This window comes from Lygodium microphyllum, chromosome 2 (genome assembly GCF_053477565.2).
Source record: "Lygodium microphyllum isolate KBCC chromosome 2, Lygodium_microphyllum_v1.1.10, whole genome shotgun sequence".
Classification (NCBI taxonomy): Eukaryota; Viridiplantae; Streptophyta; class Polypodiopsida; order Schizaeales; family Lygodiaceae; genus Lygodium; species Lygodium microphyllum.
In genome coordinates this window covers 39,028,717-39,048,148 of record NC_141136.1, presented here as the reverse complement: position 1 = coordinate 39,048,148, position 19,432 = coordinate 39,028,717, and the positions used below count along the sequence as shown (strand labels likewise).

The window sequence follows — 19,432 nt, the reverse complement described above, 5'->3', positions numbered from 1 at the left end:
CATACATCAATGAGTGTCACATCCCTATATATTGCATTTTCATGCATTCAATATTGTATTAGTTTAAGATGTCAAAGCTTTGGAAGTTCGGATTATGTTTCTTATTTCAACCTCCCATGAACGCTCTTGCCACATGAAATGTGCTTTCGAAACCCGTAGTGAAGCACGGAGAGAATACCCACACAAAGCAGTGAGAGAATCCTCACCTAGTTTCTTGTAAAACTGAACAAACTTAAAATCGTGAAGGGATGCAAGCTACAATTACACAACACCAGTTGCTTGCTATAGGAACGATCGCAAGTCCTCCAACTATAAATGAATGTTACGGGAATAGCTGTCGACTTATCCACATTCACGCACGCACTCTCTTCCTCTCCCGGGAGAAAATGGCACTGGCTACCACAGCAGCCTCGGGCCTGCTCCCTTCTCAAGCCTCCCTCAAGGCAAGGCCCTGCGCGTTTCCCGTGTTGAAATTTTGTGATCCCTCGAGCCTTTTTGCGGCTAATGTGACTATTGCTTGTCTTCTTGCACGCCAGTTTGGACAAACCTCGACCCTGGGGCTATCTCAGTCCAGTTTCATTCAGGGCCAGTCCCTCTGCCTTCCAGGCCGCCTGGTCCGTCCCGGCAGCAGAAATGCCGTCCTTCCTTCGATTCACGCCTCCACAGGTCTGTCTGTCTCACTGCGCTTATTTCTGTGTCTGTACGAGAGAGAGAGAGAGAGAGAGAGAGAGAGAGAGAGAGAGAGAGAGAGAGAGAGAGAGAGAGAGAGAGAGAGAGAGAGGTGTATTGAGGTCCTCTTATCGTCCCCTGGGCCTATGAGATCAGAATACAATAATCCATGGAGTATTTCCTTTTGAAATCCAATTTCTGTTGAGTATCTCAACCTGGAAAACAATAACATCAATTTAGATTTAGGTACATTAATAATTTTTGAATAACAGAAGAACAAGAACAGGGAGTATCTCACGTTTGGAAAGAAATGAGAATAACTTGGGAACAAAATTCGCTGGAATGTCTCAACTTGCAAAACAATAATTCAAGAACTAAAAATGACTTTCCATGGAGTGTCTCACGTTGGAAAGGAATAACAGGACAACGGAAAGCCTAAGCAGCTGAGCACAATGTTGTGAGGTCCCTCTCATGTTTCAGTGATAGAGATGGGGAGGGGAGATGCTGTGTTTACTTGTGAACCATTTTCCAGTTTAACCAATGCGGTGAGGTCCCTCTCATGTATGAGTGAAAGATTTGGGGAGGGGAGATGCTGCGTACACCTGTGAATCATTTTCCAATTTATATGAATATGGTACACTTGTTAAGAATGAATTTAAAATAGGTGACTGAGTATACTTCTAGAAACTAGACACTAAATTCTGCTAGTTCTATAGGTTCTTCTCCTTGATACTAGACACTTTGCTAGTTCTAACACTAGTTTTTGCTAGTTCTATAGGTTCTACTTCTTGAGACTAGACACTTTGCTAGTTCTAAAGGATGTCTCCGTCATGTAGTTGCATGCTCAATGTCAGGCCTTATACTTGGGAGTATCAGGTAGATCCCCATGTTCTAGCCCACATCTGAAAAGGCTGCAATGGAAAAGATTTGTTTTCAGACATATGACCCAGAGAAAACTAGGTATGAGGATTATTTTTGAAATGCATACTCAAGTCTTGTTAAAAGTTCCATCCAATTTCATTACAGGTGCATTCCTTTGCCTCATGGAAAGAATCAAGAACTCACACATGGAGTGTTAGGTAGTCGATCCATCATGTCCAGTTGGCTTTTAATATATCAGCAGTACTTTCCTGCTTTTGTACTGTTATTAATGGTTATTTTTGTTTCTAGATGATGCACCAGTAGCCATGCTGCAGGCAAGAATCTCTACTGTTTGCATAGAAGATCATGATAAGCATGATCAATGCAGAGCAGTTATTTTGGCAAGTTTCATTGCCTCTCTGCTCATTCAGATACTTAGATCAGCAGATAAAGCAAGGTTGGCTTTTGTACTGTTATTAATGGTTATTTTTGTTTCTAGATGATGCACCAGTAGCTATGCTGCAGGCAAGAATCTCTACTGTTTGCATAGAAGATCATGATAAGCATGATCAATGCAGAGCAGTTATTTTGGCAAGTTTCATTGCCTCTCTGCTCATTCAGCTACTTAGATCAGCAAGGTTGGCTGAAGTACCAAAATCTAGGAAACCTTGCATGCAGTTGGTCTCAGCAGATTAGAAAAATAACTAGGACACAGTAAACAAAGACACTAACACAAAAAGCAAAACTGAAGAATGAAAGTGAAACTAAATGAATTCTGAATGCTGAATAATGAATGATTGAATGAATGTACACAATGCTCAAAGGCTGAGCAGTCCAACAGCTGATGGCTTTTGTGGGAGTGGCTGAGGGAGTGTTGTCCTCCGGAGATGGAACATGGGTGCAGCAACCATTGTGTCAAAGTAGAAGATGAGTATGTGGTAGAGTAGAGCTGAGGGTAATGAAATGCAGCAGTTGTGGGCCAGTCGATGCAATAGACTGATGCAGGCGGCTGTGAACTGCAGGGAGCAGACTGGAAACCAAAACAAACAAATCTATAATATTGGAGAAGGTAAACACATCAATGTGCTGCTTGGCCACAATCTCCAGATGACGAAGGATGTTGACAACTCGAAGATGCAGCACCTGGCTGCTGGTGTTGATGATATGGCTTAGGATGTTAGCAGGCCACAGTGGTAAACAACAGGTTGGGCGGCTCCAATCTGAAGCAAATGCAGCACTAGATGATGTTCTCAATGGTTAGAACCAAATGCAGATGACGGCAGTCTCTAGATAATCAGGGCGGCAGCAGCAAATGGTCATAGTAGCAGCTGGAGATGATGAACAATAGTGATGCATGGGGATTGGGTTGGGATACTGCCCAAGTACAGGGCGTGCTTGGTTGCTAAAGGGTACAAGCAAGAACATGGAATTGATTTTGATGAAATCTTTTCTCATGTAGTCAAAATGACTACTTTGTGAACCATCTTGGGCTTGGTTGCAATTTGAGGATATGGAACTCATACAGATGGATGTAGAAACCGCCTTCTTACATGGTGATCTGCATGAAGAGATCTATATGTAGGAGCCTGACGGTTTTGTTGCAAAGGGAAAAGAGCACATGGTATGTAAACTCCACAAGAGTCTGTATGGGTTGAAGCAGGCACCATGAGAATGATATCATAAATTTGATACATTCATGCAATCTCAGGGATTTTATCATTCTCAAGTTGCTCACTGCTTATACACTAAGAAGGTAGCAGATGACAGCCTTGTTCTCTTGGTTTTGTATGTGGATGACATGCTGATTGTAGGCAAGGATGTTCATGCCTTGGACTCCTTGAAGCAGAGTCTACATAATAGCTTTGATATGAAAGACCTTGGTGAGACAAATCACATTCTTGGCATATGTATACTTAGAGACAAATCAAAGGGTCTTCTTTATCTGTCACAATAGGAGTATGTTATAAAAGTTTTGCAGCGTTTCAATATGGAGGGGGGGAAAGACATTAGTGTACCATTGCCTCCATATGTGAAACTTAGTGCATATGACAGCCCTACATTAGATGATGGAAAGGCTAAAATGGCCAAGATACCCGCTGTTGGTAGCTTGATGTATGCTATGGTTGCTACACGTTCGGACATTGCATTTGCAGTGGGAGTGGTTAGCAGATACATGACATATCGTGGCAAAAGCATTGGGATGTAGTGAAGGGTATCATGATATACCTTAAGGGCGCAAAGGATTTGTGTATCTGCTTTGGTAAGTAGAAGTCATCTGTTAACGGTTTCACGTATGCAGACTACGCTGGCCATCCTGACTGCAGGAAGTCTACTTTAGGATATGTGTTCATATTCATAGGAGGAGCAATCACTTGGATATCTAGGCTGCAAAAGTGTGTTGTATTGTCTACTACTGCAGAGGCTGAATATGTGGTTGCCACGGAGGCATGCAAAGAGGCTTTATGGCTTTCACGTCTAATGAGAGAGATTGGGATTACAGAGGTTCCTATCCTCCATTGTGACATTAGAGTGCTATCATGTTAGCATTGAATCCTGTCTTTCACGCGAAGACAAAGCACATACAGGTGAAGTATCACTTTATCAGGGATGTACTTGACAGCAAGGGCATTGAGCTTGTCAAGGTACATATGACCTCACGAAGGGTCTTCCAGCCGAGAGCAGTTTGCTCATTGCCGCCAGATGATGGGGATTGGATAGTATATATGTCTTTCAGCTTTGTACATACATAGACTTAGCTGATTCTTTCAGGCACGTTGCCTTCAGGTGGGAGGTTGTTGGGAATAAAGGCGCATTGTGCATTTTACGGTGTTCAGGTGTGAACGCACCCTTCACTTGTACTTTATATATATTCAAAATCTAGAAGTGGTACAGTAGTCTTTTTGTACTGAACATAAGTGTCGTGCTCACTCTCCTCTCTACTGCTCTCAACTCTTTGCGCATTCACTCTCAGCTCAGAAAACTATCCATCATTTGTTGTGGTAGATAGGTTCACAAAAATGACACATTTCATCCCTACCACCATGACCATCATAAGTGCAGCTACCACTAGACTCTTCCTAAGATACATTTTTAGATTACATGGACTCTTAGATGACATCATTAGCGATTAGGGTTCCCAATTCATATCTAGTTTTTGGAAGAGCCTTTGCAATCTCCTTGGAGTCCAAGGTAAGTTACCCATAGTCAATCATCCACAGACCGATGGTCAAATAGAACGGGTAAATCAAGTCTTGGAACAATATCTCTGCTGCACCATCAACTACCATCAGAATGATTGGTTTGAGCTCTTGCCCATTGCAGAGTTTGCTTATAATAATAATATCCATGCATCTACCAAGTAAACTCCTTTCTTTGCAAACTATGGCCAGCGTCCAGGATGGATGTATATCTCTCCAATCAAGTAAAAAACCTTGCCGCCCGAGATAAAGCTCAACACCTTAGTAGATATACACCAAGAACTCAAGCAACAAATCCAAAAGGCTCAGAATTTCAAGCGCTATGCGGACCGGCATCGTCTCCAATATCTAGCATACAAAGTCGGTGATAAAATATGGTTACTCAGGCATAACCTCCAAACAACAAGGCCCTCCACCAAGCTAGACCACTAGAGATTTGGGCCCTTTACTATCATAGCCTAGATTAATCCAGTTGCTTACCAGCTTCAACTTCCCAGCACCATGAAGATCCACCCAGTCTTCCATGTTTCCTTGCTCGAGTCATACCATAGCTCACCACTAAGGGGGGGGAGAGATCTAATCCCCCACCATCTGTCTAGATTGAAGATTATGAAGAATTTGAGGTCGAGCATGTCTTAGACTCGAGGATCTCCTGAGGTCCATTGGAATACCTTGTTCATTGGAAAGGATATGACATCATTGATTGCACTTGGGAACCTACAGAATATCTCGAAAGAGCACCTCTTAAAGTTAAAGAATTTCACGAGAGGAATCCAACGAAACTTGGACTAAACCACCAAGCCGCTCCTGGTGGAACTCGTCGCTAGAGGAGGGGGTGATGCCACGGACATGCCATGATCAAGTGTACGGATTAATTCTTGCTCATGCCATATGAATCCACACTCCATGTGAACACACCCTTAACAGGACATCCTTGAGCCAACCATGTAAACCCATCCTTGCTATGTCATCATAGAACCTTTTAGAAGATATGCCATGTCATCACTTGCATAATCGATGATATCATCATAGTATCCTCTAGAAGATATATCATGTCATCGCTTGCATCATCGATGATGTCATCATGAAACATTCTAGAAGATCTTTAGTTGCCCTCCAACACTTATAAAAGAAGGGGCTCACCGTAGAGCTCCTCAGTCTTGCCAATGCTAGTCTCGGGAACTTAAGGAGTTGAGACCTTCAAGTAAGTAACTTTGAGTTCCAGTTCTAGTTCTTGTCTAGTCATGGTATCTAGTCTTCCATTATACTCCTGTTGTCTTGTCAGTGTGTAATCTCGTAGTATGAGATCTTGTCTAGTACTGTCTTGTATCTTGTTCATCCCTGTTGAGGGAGATCGTGTAATTTTGATACCTTGTATCCATACCTACGGTCCCGGGTTGTGGGATCCTTCATATCCTATCGAGTTCTATTATCCAATACCTACGGTCTCGGGTTGTGGGATTTTCCGTATCTTGTTAAGTTATCATTGTATCTTGTGCCCCTACCTGGGATTATCTTGAAATCAGAATTCTTGTAACAAATCTTGCATCTAGTCTAGTCTCTTGAGCATAGTCTAGTGCTCCCATAATAGCTATCTCTTGGTGTTTAAAGTTGCAGAAAATTATGGCACTGAGTACTACAGAGATTGAATATATTTCAGCCACAGAAGCTTCTAAGGAAGCTATTTGGCTTGGCCGTTTGGTCAAGTATCTTGGTATCTCTTTACGTACTCCAGTGCTTGGTTGTGATAGCCAGAGTGCTATATGTCTGGCTAAGAATGCCATGTTTCATGCACGTCCTAAACACATAGATGCTTGGTACCACTTCATTCGATAGGTCTTGGATGATGGTCTTGTCACACTGACTAAGGTCAAAATCCAAGATAACCCTGTAGATGTTCTCAGTAAGAGTCTTGCAAAGGCTCAGCATGAGCATTGCATCCGATTAGTGGGAGTTGGTTAGCTTAAAGGTACCACTTTGGGCCTTTAAGTGGGAGGTTGTTGGGTGTAAAGTTCCTTCGGTTGTAAAGACCCTTCATCTCCATGTATAAAGTTATACGGGTGTGAACACACCCTTATTTTGTATCCTAACATATAAATACATTTTATTCTTTGTGTATCGTGACAAGCTGGTACACTCATCTCGGGGTTCTCTCACTCTCACACTCAACACTGCTGTTGCTCTACTTCTGACTCACACTCCCATTGCATACTCATCCCTACAAAAAAAGGATGGATTTTTCTTTGCTTGATGCATGAACACCTTTGTCCCAATGTATATTGATAGAGAATTCTTCCTTTTATTATCTTGCATTAGCCTTAGTTCAAATCTTTCTAGACCTCCAATTGATGTTAGGGTTATGTAATTCTAGCTAGGGTAGCCCAATAACAACGGGACTATTTGGACAAAGAATGATGTTGAAGGCTATATTTGATACAAGACTCCTTAGGGTGACTTTTATGGGTTGAGTCTTATACCTGATGTCTCTCGAAGCAAGAGGTTGACCATCAATTAGTTTTGCATATACTAGCTTTTCTTTTCTTAGAAGGTGTATACCATGTTACTTTGCAAAGTTCTTGTTTATGAAGCATGTCGTGGCTCCAAAGTCTAATAATAATAAAGCTTTTCTGTCTATCTGTCTTCGCTCTAGGTGAATCTTTATTGGTAACATAAAGGTAAAGATTGGATCTACATATAGAAAGAGACCTTCTTTTGGGTTTCTTGAAGCTTTGTCCAGTCGTATGGTCTCTATTGAGAATGGACGTCGATGTTTCTTGACGTTGGTGGAGTAGTGGTGCCATGAATTCTCATCCTTTCTTTGTTAGGACAATATTGAGCTATGTATCATGACTGGCCACAATACATGCATAATCCATTAATGTACCGCCTTTGTTTTTCTTGTGTTGTCAATGACTTGAAGCGTATCATATCAATTTGCATAGGCTTTGCCCTAGATACTTCGTCTTCTAGGCCAATTGGGTCTTTAAAAGTCTTTGTCTTGCTTGAATTCAAGGCGGGTCCTCCATGGTTTTCTTGTCTTTTGTCAAACAGGTGGTTGTCACATTCAATTTCTTGAGAGATCAATTCACTAAGTGTGTGCACCTTTGGTAGAGTGAGCAAAAGATCTTTAACATCATCTTCAATCCCCAACGGAATTGACTAAGAAAATAATCCTCATGCCATGTTAAATTGCATGTGAGTTGCCAAAATTCTGATGTATATATCGAGGTGGGTCTCGCCCCTTGGCACAAATTTCTAATCTTTGTTTCAGCTACCCTTGCTCTATCTACTTCTCCAAATGTGGCAGAGAACTCTTGTACAAAGGCCTCAAAATTATATACCAAGAGAGAGCTATACCTGAGAGAAGAGTTCCTATGAGGCCAACCCAAGGAGCATCATTTGGATAATGGTTTGGTTGCATATGTATAAACAATCGTACTTTTTGGAGGAAACCTTTGAATTTTGACCTTGTGCTATCAAATTTCTCTAGAACACTGACCTTTGGTTCTTTTTGTCAGAATGCAGCGATGCGGAAGCGTAGGACAAAGATTGAGAGAGAGTGAACACAGAGAGAAGAGAGAGAGAAAAGGAGATAGTGTAACACTGAAATCTGCAGTGTAGTATGCTGTATAAGAGTGCAGAAATATACACGGGGGTAGAGGAAATATCTGTGTGTGTCTCCGACTTGATGACCTTGATCTTCGTCAGCCCGAGCATAGTCTGTCTCAGCCAACAGATCTCAAGACCAGAATCTGAATGTGAATCAAAGATTGTGGGATCCCGAGAAAAGGAAAATAGTACACAGCAATGACGTTATCTTCCGGGAAGATCGCATGCACAAACAACCCGAAAAGATTGAGGAGGTCCGTAGGGTTGTATTCTGGGAAGAAATACCTTTTGGACAGCAAAATGTGCCCGCTGTACAGCAGCAAATACCTGCTGTAAATGAACCTGTAAATGTAGGAAATGATGCTGGAAATCAGCCAGCTATTGCCCATGAAAATGAGCCATTACATGTGCAGGAACGGCCATGACAACAAGCTGTAAATGCTGATTTGCAGGCTGAAATGCCAAGACAGCATGCTGAAAATGGAAATTTGCAGGAACAGCCAGCAAACAATGACCATTGGGTTAGGAGATCGTCTAGGGCTACTAGACAACCTGACAGATTTGTTCTTGGTGCAATTAATGTGGCTGAGTATGTCATGTTGACAGACTGTGGTGAATTGTCTTGCTTCAAGGAAGCAATGGACAGATAGGACAGCAAGAAATGGTATAAAGCCATGCTATCAGAGATGGAATCTCTTGAAAAAAATGGCACTTGGGACTCGGTGCAGTTGCCTAAAGGGCAGTAAACCCTTCCATGCAAATGGGTTTATAAAATGAAAGTCACTTCTAGTTCCTCACCAAAGTACAAAGCAAGATTGGTTGCAAAGGGGTACAAGCAGGAGCATGGAATTGACTTTAATGAGATTTTCTCTCCTGTAGTCAAGATAACTACATTGACAACCATTTTGGGCTTGGTTGCAGTTGAGGATATGGAGCTCATATAGATGGATGTAAAGACTGCACTTTTATATGGTGATCTATATGAAGACATATATATGCAGCAGCCTGAAGGGTTTGTTGAACAAGAGAAAGAACAAATGGTATGTAAACTCAAAAGGAGTTTGTATGGGCTGAAACAAGCACCAAGAGAATGGTATCATAAGTTTGATACATTCATGCAGTCCCTAGGCTTTCATAGAAGTCAAGTGGATCACTGCTTGTACACTAAGAAGGCAGCAGATGGTAGCCTGATTATCTTGGTTTTGTATGTTGATGACATGCTGATTGCTGGCAAGGATACTCATGCCTTGGATTCATTGAAGCAAAGTCTTCATGGCAGCTTTGACATGAAGGATCTGGGTGATGCAAATCACATTCTTGGCATGCGAATACTCAGAGATAGATCTAAAGGTTTACTCTATCTATCTCAGCTGGAGTATATCTCCAAAGTTTTGCAGCGTTTCAATATGGGGAGGGGGAAAATAATTGGGATTCCATTGCATCCATATGTGAAACTCAGAGGACAGCCCTACATCTCATGATGAGAAGGCTGAAATGGCCAAGGTACCATATGCTTCAGTTGTTGGCAGTTTGATGTATGCTATGGTTGCTACACGTCCTGACATTGCTTTTGCAGTGGGAGTGGTTAGCAGACACATGGCAACCCCTGGCAAGAAGCATTGGGATGCAGTGAAAGATATTATGAGATACCTCAAAGGCACAAAGGAGTTGTGCATCTGCTTTGGAAAGTAGAAAGCATCTGTTGTTGGCTTTACGGATGCAGACTATGTTGGTCATGCGGATTGTAGGAAGTCCACTTCTGGGTATGTATTTACTTTCACAGGAGGAGCGGTCTCTTGGATCTCCAGGCTACAAAAGTGTGTTGCATTGTCTACTGCAGAGGCAGAGTATGTAGCTGTCACTGAGGCATGCAAGGAGGCTTTATGGCTTTCACGTCTGGTGGGAGAGCTTGGCATCACAGAGTTACCTGTTCTCCATTGTGATAGTCAGAGTGCCATCATGCTAGTACGGAATCCTGACTTTCATGCAAAGACAAACCACATACAGGTGAAGTATCACTTCATTAGAGATGTACTTGACAGCAAGAGCATTGAGCTTGTCAAAGTGCATACAGATGATAATCTTGCAGACCTTCTCACGAAGAGTCTTCCAGCAGAGCGGTTTGCTCATTGCGGACAGATGATGGGAGTTGGATAGATATATTTATTTTAGCTTTGTATATACTTAGACTTAGCTGATTCTTTTCTCCTCTTAAGGCACATTGCCTTTAGGTGGGAGGTTGTTGGGAATAAAGGGCCATCGTGCCTTTTATATGTGCACGGGTGTGAGCACACTCTTAGCACATTGTACTTTATATATATATATATATATATATATATATATATATATATATATATATATATATATATATATATATATATATATATATATCTAAAACCTAAAGTGGTATACTCGTCATTGTACCTAAAAACGTGTTCACTTTATACTCTGCTCTCTCGCCCTCTCTCTGTCTCTCTCACTGCGCGTAATGACTGTTTGCCTCGATCTCCATGCCTAATCGATTCCTTCAGCTTCAAAAAGCATTCTAAGTCACTGTGGATTCCAGTAAGAAAGCTTCTCGGTAAAGTTGCAATAACTAAGGCAAATCTGCCAATTCAGCCTCTTCCATCCATTTGGCATCCATTGGTGAATAGTTCTTGAACTTCACCAAAAATCTTCTTATAACTCTTACCTCTCACTTTCCTATCCTTATGTGCCAGGATCTGCTCAGGAACTAGAATCTCATCTAATTCCTCTACTTTAGGCTGTTCCTCTTGAACCAAATCTTCTGGCAGCTCACCAATAAAAGGCCTCAATAGGCTCACATATGAATTTTCCAATTCTCTGGCAATTTCAGCCTATATGCTACGTCATTGATTTTCTGTGAGACTTGAAAAGGGCCATAATAACGCATACTCAACTTTGGAAACAAACGTTCCTTGCCCTTCTGTTTTCTCAAACGTGCCTTTTCAAAACGCAATAAGACCCAATCATCCTTTTTGAACAAGAGCTTATGATGATGACTATCAGCAGCTCTTTTCTGTTTAGCTTGTGACTTTTCTAGGGCATACTTGACCTTTTTATATGCTTCTTCCCAATCTTTTACATAACGATCTGCTTCAAAGATGTTATCTTTTGTCTGCAAAATGGGAGGCAATTTCTTTCCACCTTCCACAATCTCAAAAGGTGCTTTGCCAGTAGATAAGTGCATTGTATTATTGTATGCATACTCAACAAATGGCAAGTAGTGTTCCCAAGAAGTCTTATGATCTGAAACATAACACTTCAGTAAATATAAAACAATCAAATTTGCTTCTTCAAACTGTCCATCAGTTTGTGGATGGAAAGAAGATGAAAATTTCAGCGTAGCGCCCATGTTTTCAAACAATGCTTTCCAAAACAAGCTAGTCATTCTTGGGTCTCTATCACTGACAATTGACTGTGGCATTCCATGGTACTTGAAGATATTTTGCATAAATATCTTTACCATGTGTTCTGACTTAACCTTTTTCCTTACAGGAATGAAATGTGCCTGCTTGCTGAATCTACAAATGATAGTCCAGATTCCATCATTCCTTGAAGTTCTTGGAAGATAAAAAATGAAATCCATGGCAATACTTTTCCATGGCCTTTCTGGAATAGGTAGTGGTTGCCATAACCCTGGTGCCTTTTGTCTATCAAATTTGACCTTTTGACATACAAGGCAAGATCTAACATATGCATCAATATTAGATCTCAAGGCTGGCTAATAGAAGAAAGTCTCTACCGCTTTGACTGTAGTATCAATACCACGATGTCTTGCATACGGTGGAGCATGACTTTCTAATAAAACTTTTGGCCTTAGCTGTTTTGTAACACAGTCTTCCATGTATCATGATAAAGCCTTCTTTGAACACAAAATGATCATGATGTTGGCCATTGATCAACTGTTTATAGATTTTAGAGAAATCTTCATCATCAACATACTGCTCTTTCATATCATCCAATTCATGGTGATAAGGAATTGAAACAGCGAACACCTGTGGTTTGCGAGATAAAGCATCTGCAACTACATTCTTCTTGCCTTCCACATGCACTATTTGAAAATGAAACATAGATAGAAAATTTGCCCAACGCATGTGTTTCTTTGACAATTTAGCCTGTGTGAGAAAGTATCTAAGTGTTTGATGATCCGTTTGCACTACAAAATCAGCACCAAGCAAATAGTGCTTCCAACTGGAGAGTGCATGGATCACAACCAATAATTCTTTCTCATAAATTTGGTAAGTCCTTTCAACGACAGAAAGTACTCTACTCTCGTATGCCACAACTCGGCCATTCTGCATTAATACAGCACCAATGCTGTTTCCACATGCATCACATTGCACTACAAATGGCTTAGATAGATCTGGCAAAATAAGTATTGGATCTGTAGTCATTTTCCTCTTCAAACATCTAAATGCTGATTTCTCTTTGTCAGTCCATTGCCATTTGACATCCTTTTTTTCAAGCGTATGTAAAGGAGAAGCAATCTCTGGAAAGCGTCTTACAAATCTTTTGTAGTAAGAGCATAGGCCAAGAAAACTACGGACATCATGAACAGTTTTCAAGTCTGGCCAAGAGAGAATTGCTTCTATCTTCGCAGGATCCATCTTCACACCATCTTTATATGTGCCCAAGGAAGTGAATCTCTTCAAAAAGAATTCACTCTTCTTACCATTAATGAGCAATTTGTTACGCTTAAGCTTATTAAAGACTACAACTAGATATTTTCTATGCTCCTCTTTATTCTTTGAAAAGATAATCATATAATCCAAGAATGTGCCAATGAAACTTTGATAAGGGCGGAAAATTCTATCCATCATCCTGTTAAACGTAGCAGGAGCATTAGTCAATCCAAATGGCATGACTAAAAATTCATAGAGACCAAATGTCGTTCTAAAGCAGTCTTATGGATATCCTCTGGCCTGATTCTGATCTGATGGTATCCACTTTTGAAATCTATCCTGCTAAACATTCCTGCTCCCTGTTAACGATCAAGAATGTCATCTATCCTCAGAATCAGAAACCGATTCTTGATCGTATTCTTATTCAAGGCTTTGTAGTCAATACACATTTACCAAGAGCTGTCCTTTTTCTGAACTAGCAACATAGGTGAACAAAACGGAGAACTACTGGGCTGAATTAGTATTTTCTCTAAAAGCTCATTAACCTGTGTCATAATCTCTTTCTGCTATGCTGCATTGCCCTGTACGGTGGCCTATTGGGCGGACTAGTCCCTGGAATAAGATCTATGGTATGATCTTCAGGCCTCTCAGGGGGTAACTCTCCTGGTAACGAATTTGAGAAACAATCACTGAATTTGTCCAAGAAAGCCCTTCTACTTTCATCTAGTACAAACACATTACTGTCAACTTTATTAGCTTGCTTTGCAAAAACCAAGTACGCAGAAATATGATTTTTCATTATAGAAGTAATTGTAGAAGCAGAAACAACTGGAATAGACTCTTCTTTAAGCTTCACATCTAACACATGAGTCTTGCTCCTATGTACAAGAGTAATCGTTCTATTGTAAGTATCCAAGATAGCATGCTTCCTGTGGCACCATGGGATATCCAACAGAATATCACAGCCCTCTAGAGGCATAATATGGAACTCCTCTGTGTCCACATAGCTTTGAATATGTATACGAAGTTTGCCAAGAATGGGGGTGACAAGTTCAGTATGTCCTGGGGATGCCAAATCAGCCTGTCCAATTGGTCCCATTTCCTCGGGACGTATATCCAATTTAGCTGCCAATGCTGGTGAGATAAAGTTTGCACGAGCTCCAGGATCAAAGAAAATAAGCACTATGGAATCTCTGATCTTTCCCCAAGCTTTGCACAATTCTGTAGCAGCAACAACTGATTGATCTCCCACCATATCAGGCACTAAGTCAATGCTGGGTTTCTTTTTACTTGGCGCATCTTTATCCTCCGCATCTTTAGAAAATTGTTGTGGGCACTTAGAAGCAATATGGCCTTTCTGTTCACAAATAAAGCATTTTTCAGCCATCATTAAAGCCTTTCTTTCTTCAAATGTTTTGCCAATAAGTGGCCTCTTTTGTCCTTTACCTTGTTTAGAAGAAGTTTGAGGTTGCTGCTGAAATCTTTTCTTCCAAAAAGACTTCTTTGTAAAACTGGTACTTTCTGGAAATTGCTTCTTCTTCTTGCTAGGATCTTGCTTAAACTGAGAATCCTTATTTTCAGTGCCTTTAAAGCTGTCAGCTTTTCCTTTTAACAATGCATTTCCTACACCAGCATTTTCAATTAACTGTACCATATTTGTAACCCTAGTCTTGGTACAATAATCCCTGATGGCTTCGGGCAAACTGCAATAGTACTTTTCAATTTGTTCTGACAGGGGCACTGCCCTGTAAGAACTCATGGGCAAAAGTGCTTCCCAAAATTTCTTATTGTACTCTTCTAAATCCGTACAATTTACCGCGTCCAATTTATGCCATGCTGTCATGACATCTACTTCAAACGTGTTAGTTAACCATGAGGCTGCAAACAACTGTTTGAAATGAACCCAAGTGGCAGGTGCATATCCTTGCATCAACAATATGTTCCACCACTGCCAAGCATTACCTTTCAAAAAAGTTGCAGCCTTCCGCACCTTAGAAGTCTCAATAAAATTCCCTCCTGTGTAAGCTGCATCAAATTGCTGTATAAATGTCAAAGCTTTCAGCTTATCTTGCATACCACTGAAGGTTTCAAAATTTATTGCTTGACCACCCTCTTTATAGTCTTTAGGCTTTGCACTTTTTGGTGTCAGGTTGTCATAGACAGGTGGCTGTAAAAAGGGGAGTCCCTTAGGTGCATTATCAGCATTCATTTCACCTTCTTAGCTGCCATATGCCCACTAGGCTGAGAAAAACCAGCGGCTGCATTTTGTACTCTAGGCATCAAATAAGGACTCTGCAGAGTCTAATAACCGGGCTGTAGACCAATATTAGCATAAAGTGGGTTCACTGCCTCAATAGGCATTATTCCTGGTGGCCCTCTAGGCAAGTATCCTTGATAACCCGTGGGTAATCCAGCCATTGCTTGAAAAACTGACCCACCACCAAAGTAACCAGGATAAGTAGCAAACTGAGAAGGAATAGTCTGCTGTGTTACTTGTGCATAACTGCCTTGACCATTCACTCCCTGATCCTGTGCTTGTGCTTCTTGTTGCACTGGACGTGTCTCCATGTTTGGTGACTTTTCCACATGCTCACGCACATTAGAGGTTTGTCTTTTTGAGCGCTCTATGGTATGATGTGATGACTAAGCCTGAGAATCCTCATTATGTGACTTCAAAAAATTTTGCATCCGAGGATTCTTTACTAGCTGTTGGAAAGAGCCAACCATACTGAAGAGTTGTGCCATAAACAAGTCCTCCTGTTCTTGCTCCTCATCATGTGGTTCAATCTTGGTTCTAGAAGGTGTTGACACTTGTGCACCAATACTCTCTCTTCGGTGTCTATGAGCAGAAGAAGAACTCTCTTCTTCATGGGGGAGTTTTCCTTTGCCTTTATCCATGTTTGCAATCTCTCTAGTCCTGTAATCTTTGTAAAACTTGTGTGTATGGCCTTTTCACCCAAAACTGTCCGAGCTTAAATTCTTACAGAAAAGAATTCAAATCCCGGGGATGGAACCATGCAACCGGTCTATGACTCATATAAAGCAGTAGTTCCTTCAATTAACACCTAGACTTTACATACACACACATAAACAGAGACCTCTCTCCCTCGCTCAACACCAGATCGGCCCTGAAGACCGGCACCCCTCTTGGTATTTCTTTATCAATTAAAAGATAGAAAATTACAAAAATGGTAATGTTGCAAAATACATAACTTGTGAATAGTTGGTTTTTTATCTCTTCTAAGTAAATCCCAGCTGCATAAGAACAGTACAGCATGTCCAGATCAACATCCCTTACTGTCCAGCATGTGCAGAATTCACTGTTCTTACTATCCAGCACACTGTTCTTACTGTTTAGTATGTGCAGAGTTCACCGATCTTATTTAGCATGCGCAGAGTTCACTGTTCTTACGATTCAGCATGTGCAAAGTTCACTGTTCTTATTCAGCATGAGCAGAGTTCAGAGTTCACTGTTCTTTCGATTCAGCATGTGTAGAGTTCACTGTTCTTATTCAGCATGAGCAGAGTTCACTGTTCTTACGATTCAGTATGTACAGAGTTCACTGTTCTTATTCAGCATGAGTAGAGTTCACTATTCTTACTCAGCATGAGCAGAGTTCACTGTTCTTATGATTCAGCATGTGTAGAGTTCATTGTTCTTATTCGACATGTGTAGAGTTCACTATTCTTATTTAGCATGAGGAGAGAAAACACAGAATTGTACCTTCGATGGAATCAATCCATCATGCAAAGCATTTCTTCTGACAATAGAGAGAGAGGTGATTAGAGGGAGCAAGCTCTATCTCCGTGCTTGAGTCAGAGACGTAGAAGTACTCTCCATGACTGGTTTTCTTGTAGCAATTTGCCCTCAGCTTCTCAAAACTTCATTCTCCCATCTGCCCCTTATGCCTATTACGTTTTTTTAATGCTCTCTCTCTCTCTCTCTCTTTTGGGAATTTGTGCCACATAGCATACATGTAACAATTTTCCCGTTTAAACCTTCCGGTCTAAAATTCTCCATGATCGGTGTAAAATTTGACCTCGGCACAAACCAGAGAATTAATCATCGTGTAAAAACGAAGACAATGACGCGAACAGATTTTGGGGGTCCAAAAATAGTAACTCCCTAAATTTTAGGGATAGTGACTCCTGCATTCCTTAAGTTGTTCTGTGCAACTTTTATCATTGCGACCACATCAAAAGTGTAATGTGGCTCAGTTACAGTGACTTTTATTCTGTGAGCATTCTCACATGTGCATCTTCTATCTTGGCTAGACTCATTGTCCTGCACCATTTCCTGTGGCTAAGCACACAGTCCCAAACCACTAGCATTCTATTCTTCAGTGCCCATTCAATATGGAACTGGTCCTAAGGCTTAGACAAACCATTAGTCCAATTTGTCCCAATGGTTGCCTCTTCTGGCCATGCAAAGATCTAGCTTATTCCAAGAGAACTCTGGGGGTAAAAAGCAACAGCAACAAAAGAAAAGAAAAATAAAATATTTATATAAGTAAATAAGAAAAGCAACTGTAAAAAGTATCACCACTTGGTGACATGCATAATGGAAGGGGAATGGAGCATTAGAGCTCCCACTTTGCCAACTTGTCACAAAAGTGGCTCTTATAGAAAAATCCTCAAGAAAGGGAGCTGGCTCAGTGAAGACAATGCGGGTCTTGAGGTTGGGAAGGCCACAAACTAAGAGGAGAGGGAAGCTCAAGTCCGGAATATGTAGGGTCTCGGAAAGGGAGCTCGATGGACGGTTAGACAATAGAGGCAAGCTACCAACACCAATAATAGGTATCGAAGAGGTTTCACTAGTAGTGATGATACCCTTTGACTGACAGAGATCTTGCAACAAATCACCTTGGGAAGTCATATGATGCGATGTACCATTATCAAGGAGCCAAGGATGTGCAGAAGATGAGACAATTGTAGAAGACTTCTCCACTTGATAAATGGTAGCAAGTGACGAAGTAGAGGTAGATGAAGGCTTCGATGTAGATCCATCCTTTGCTTCCGGATGAAGGTGAGGGTATTTCCTCTCGGACATCTCCTTAGGGTGTAAGGTCTTCCCACAATGAGGACACGTGGGATATCCTCTATGTTTTGCCACAAAATCTGTATGAGAGTCGAAAGGTGACTCCAACTTCTTTCTCTTTCGTATCTTTTGCTTGGCTTGTCCTGTACCTATAGAGAAAGTGGCATAAGCACGGCCATGTGCACTTACTCTCAAGAATCTGTCCCATTGTGCATCTTGCTCAAGCACCAATGGGGCTAGCTTCTTCCAAGAAGTGAGAGTCTCCTGGCTACAAGAAGTGAGAAGACTGGTGTAGAACACATCATGTGTTGGTGATGGAAGATGCGAGAAAAGTGTCACAGTTAGGTCCTCCGAAGAAATGTCTGTACCAAGGGATGCAAGCTCATCCTGTAGCTCCTCCATCTTTTGGATGTGATCCCTCATCATAGGGGAATTTGCGATGATAGAATGTTGTCGTACCTTCAACTCAAGAGAATCTGTATGAGAGTCGAAAGGTGACTCCAACTTCTTTCTCTTTCGTATCTTTTGCTTGGCTTGTCCTGTACCTATAGAGAAAGTGGCATAAGCACGGCCATGTGCACTTACTCTCAAGAATCTGTCCCATTGTGCATCTTGCTCAAGCACCAATGGGGCTAGCTTCTTCCAAGAAGTGAGAGTCTCCTGGCTACAAGAAGTGAGAAGACTTGTGTAGAACACATCATGTGTTGGTGATGGAAGATGCGAGAAAAGTGTCACAGTTAGGTCCTCCGAAGAAATGTCTGTACCAAGGGATGCAAGCTCATCCTGTAGCTCCTCCATCTTTTGGATGTGATCCCTCATCATAGGGGAATTTGCGATGATAGAAAGTTGTCGTACCTTCAACTCGAGATAATCGATGCCCAAATGCCTGGATTGGGAAGAGAGATGCCAATCTCCTCCAAACCTTTGCGGCTGTGCGGATACGTCTAACATGCATGAGCATAGAATCTGTACAAATCAAAAGGAGAAAAGAGTGGGTTTTGGCATTCAACTAATCCCATAAAACTACTAAATCCATGGTCACACCATCATGAAGAACCATTGTAGGTCAAGGTGTAGGGACAGTAACAAAATCCCAAAGGTCTCAGTCGTCAAGGAGACACTCCATGTGGCACAACCATAGAGGGTAGTTGTCACGAGGATGTGAAAATTTGATGCTTTGCTTATGTTTAATTGACATTTGATTAAAGGATTAATCAAATGTGCAATTAAAAGATGGACATGTGTTGCACATGTGAGGTGCAAGCTACTTTCTCACAGTTGAAGGCCAAAGGACCCTGTGAAAAAGATGGGTGTCAAAGGCAAAAGTTGTAACAAGTTACACTTGTTAGATTCTAGGTGAATTTTGGTGTCAGTTTGCCCCTAGGACCATTAATTGGCCATTAAGTGTCAGT

The 19,432-nt window shown here is 41.3% G+C and overlaps 1 protein-coding gene and 1 pseudogene across 1 annotated transcript in view; one reads left to right on the top strand and one right to left on the bottom strand.

Annotated features, from left to right (window-relative positions):
• Positions 1–308: 308 nt before the first annotated feature.
• RPL15 (ribosomal protein L15) overlaps positions 309–19,432 on the top strand; it is a 30,228-nt gene continuing 11,104 nt past the window's right edge. The window contains exons 1-2 of the mRNA XM_087692237.1: positions 309–443; positions 537–666. Of these exons, the coding sequence (XP_087548363.1) occupies positions 387–443; positions 537–666 (187 nt within the window). The 5' untranslated portion in view covers positions 309–386. The remainder of the gene's footprint in view (positions 444–536; positions 667–19,432) is intronic.
• On the bottom strand, positions 13,533–18,818 carry LOC148039638 (uncharacterized; annotated as a pseudogene).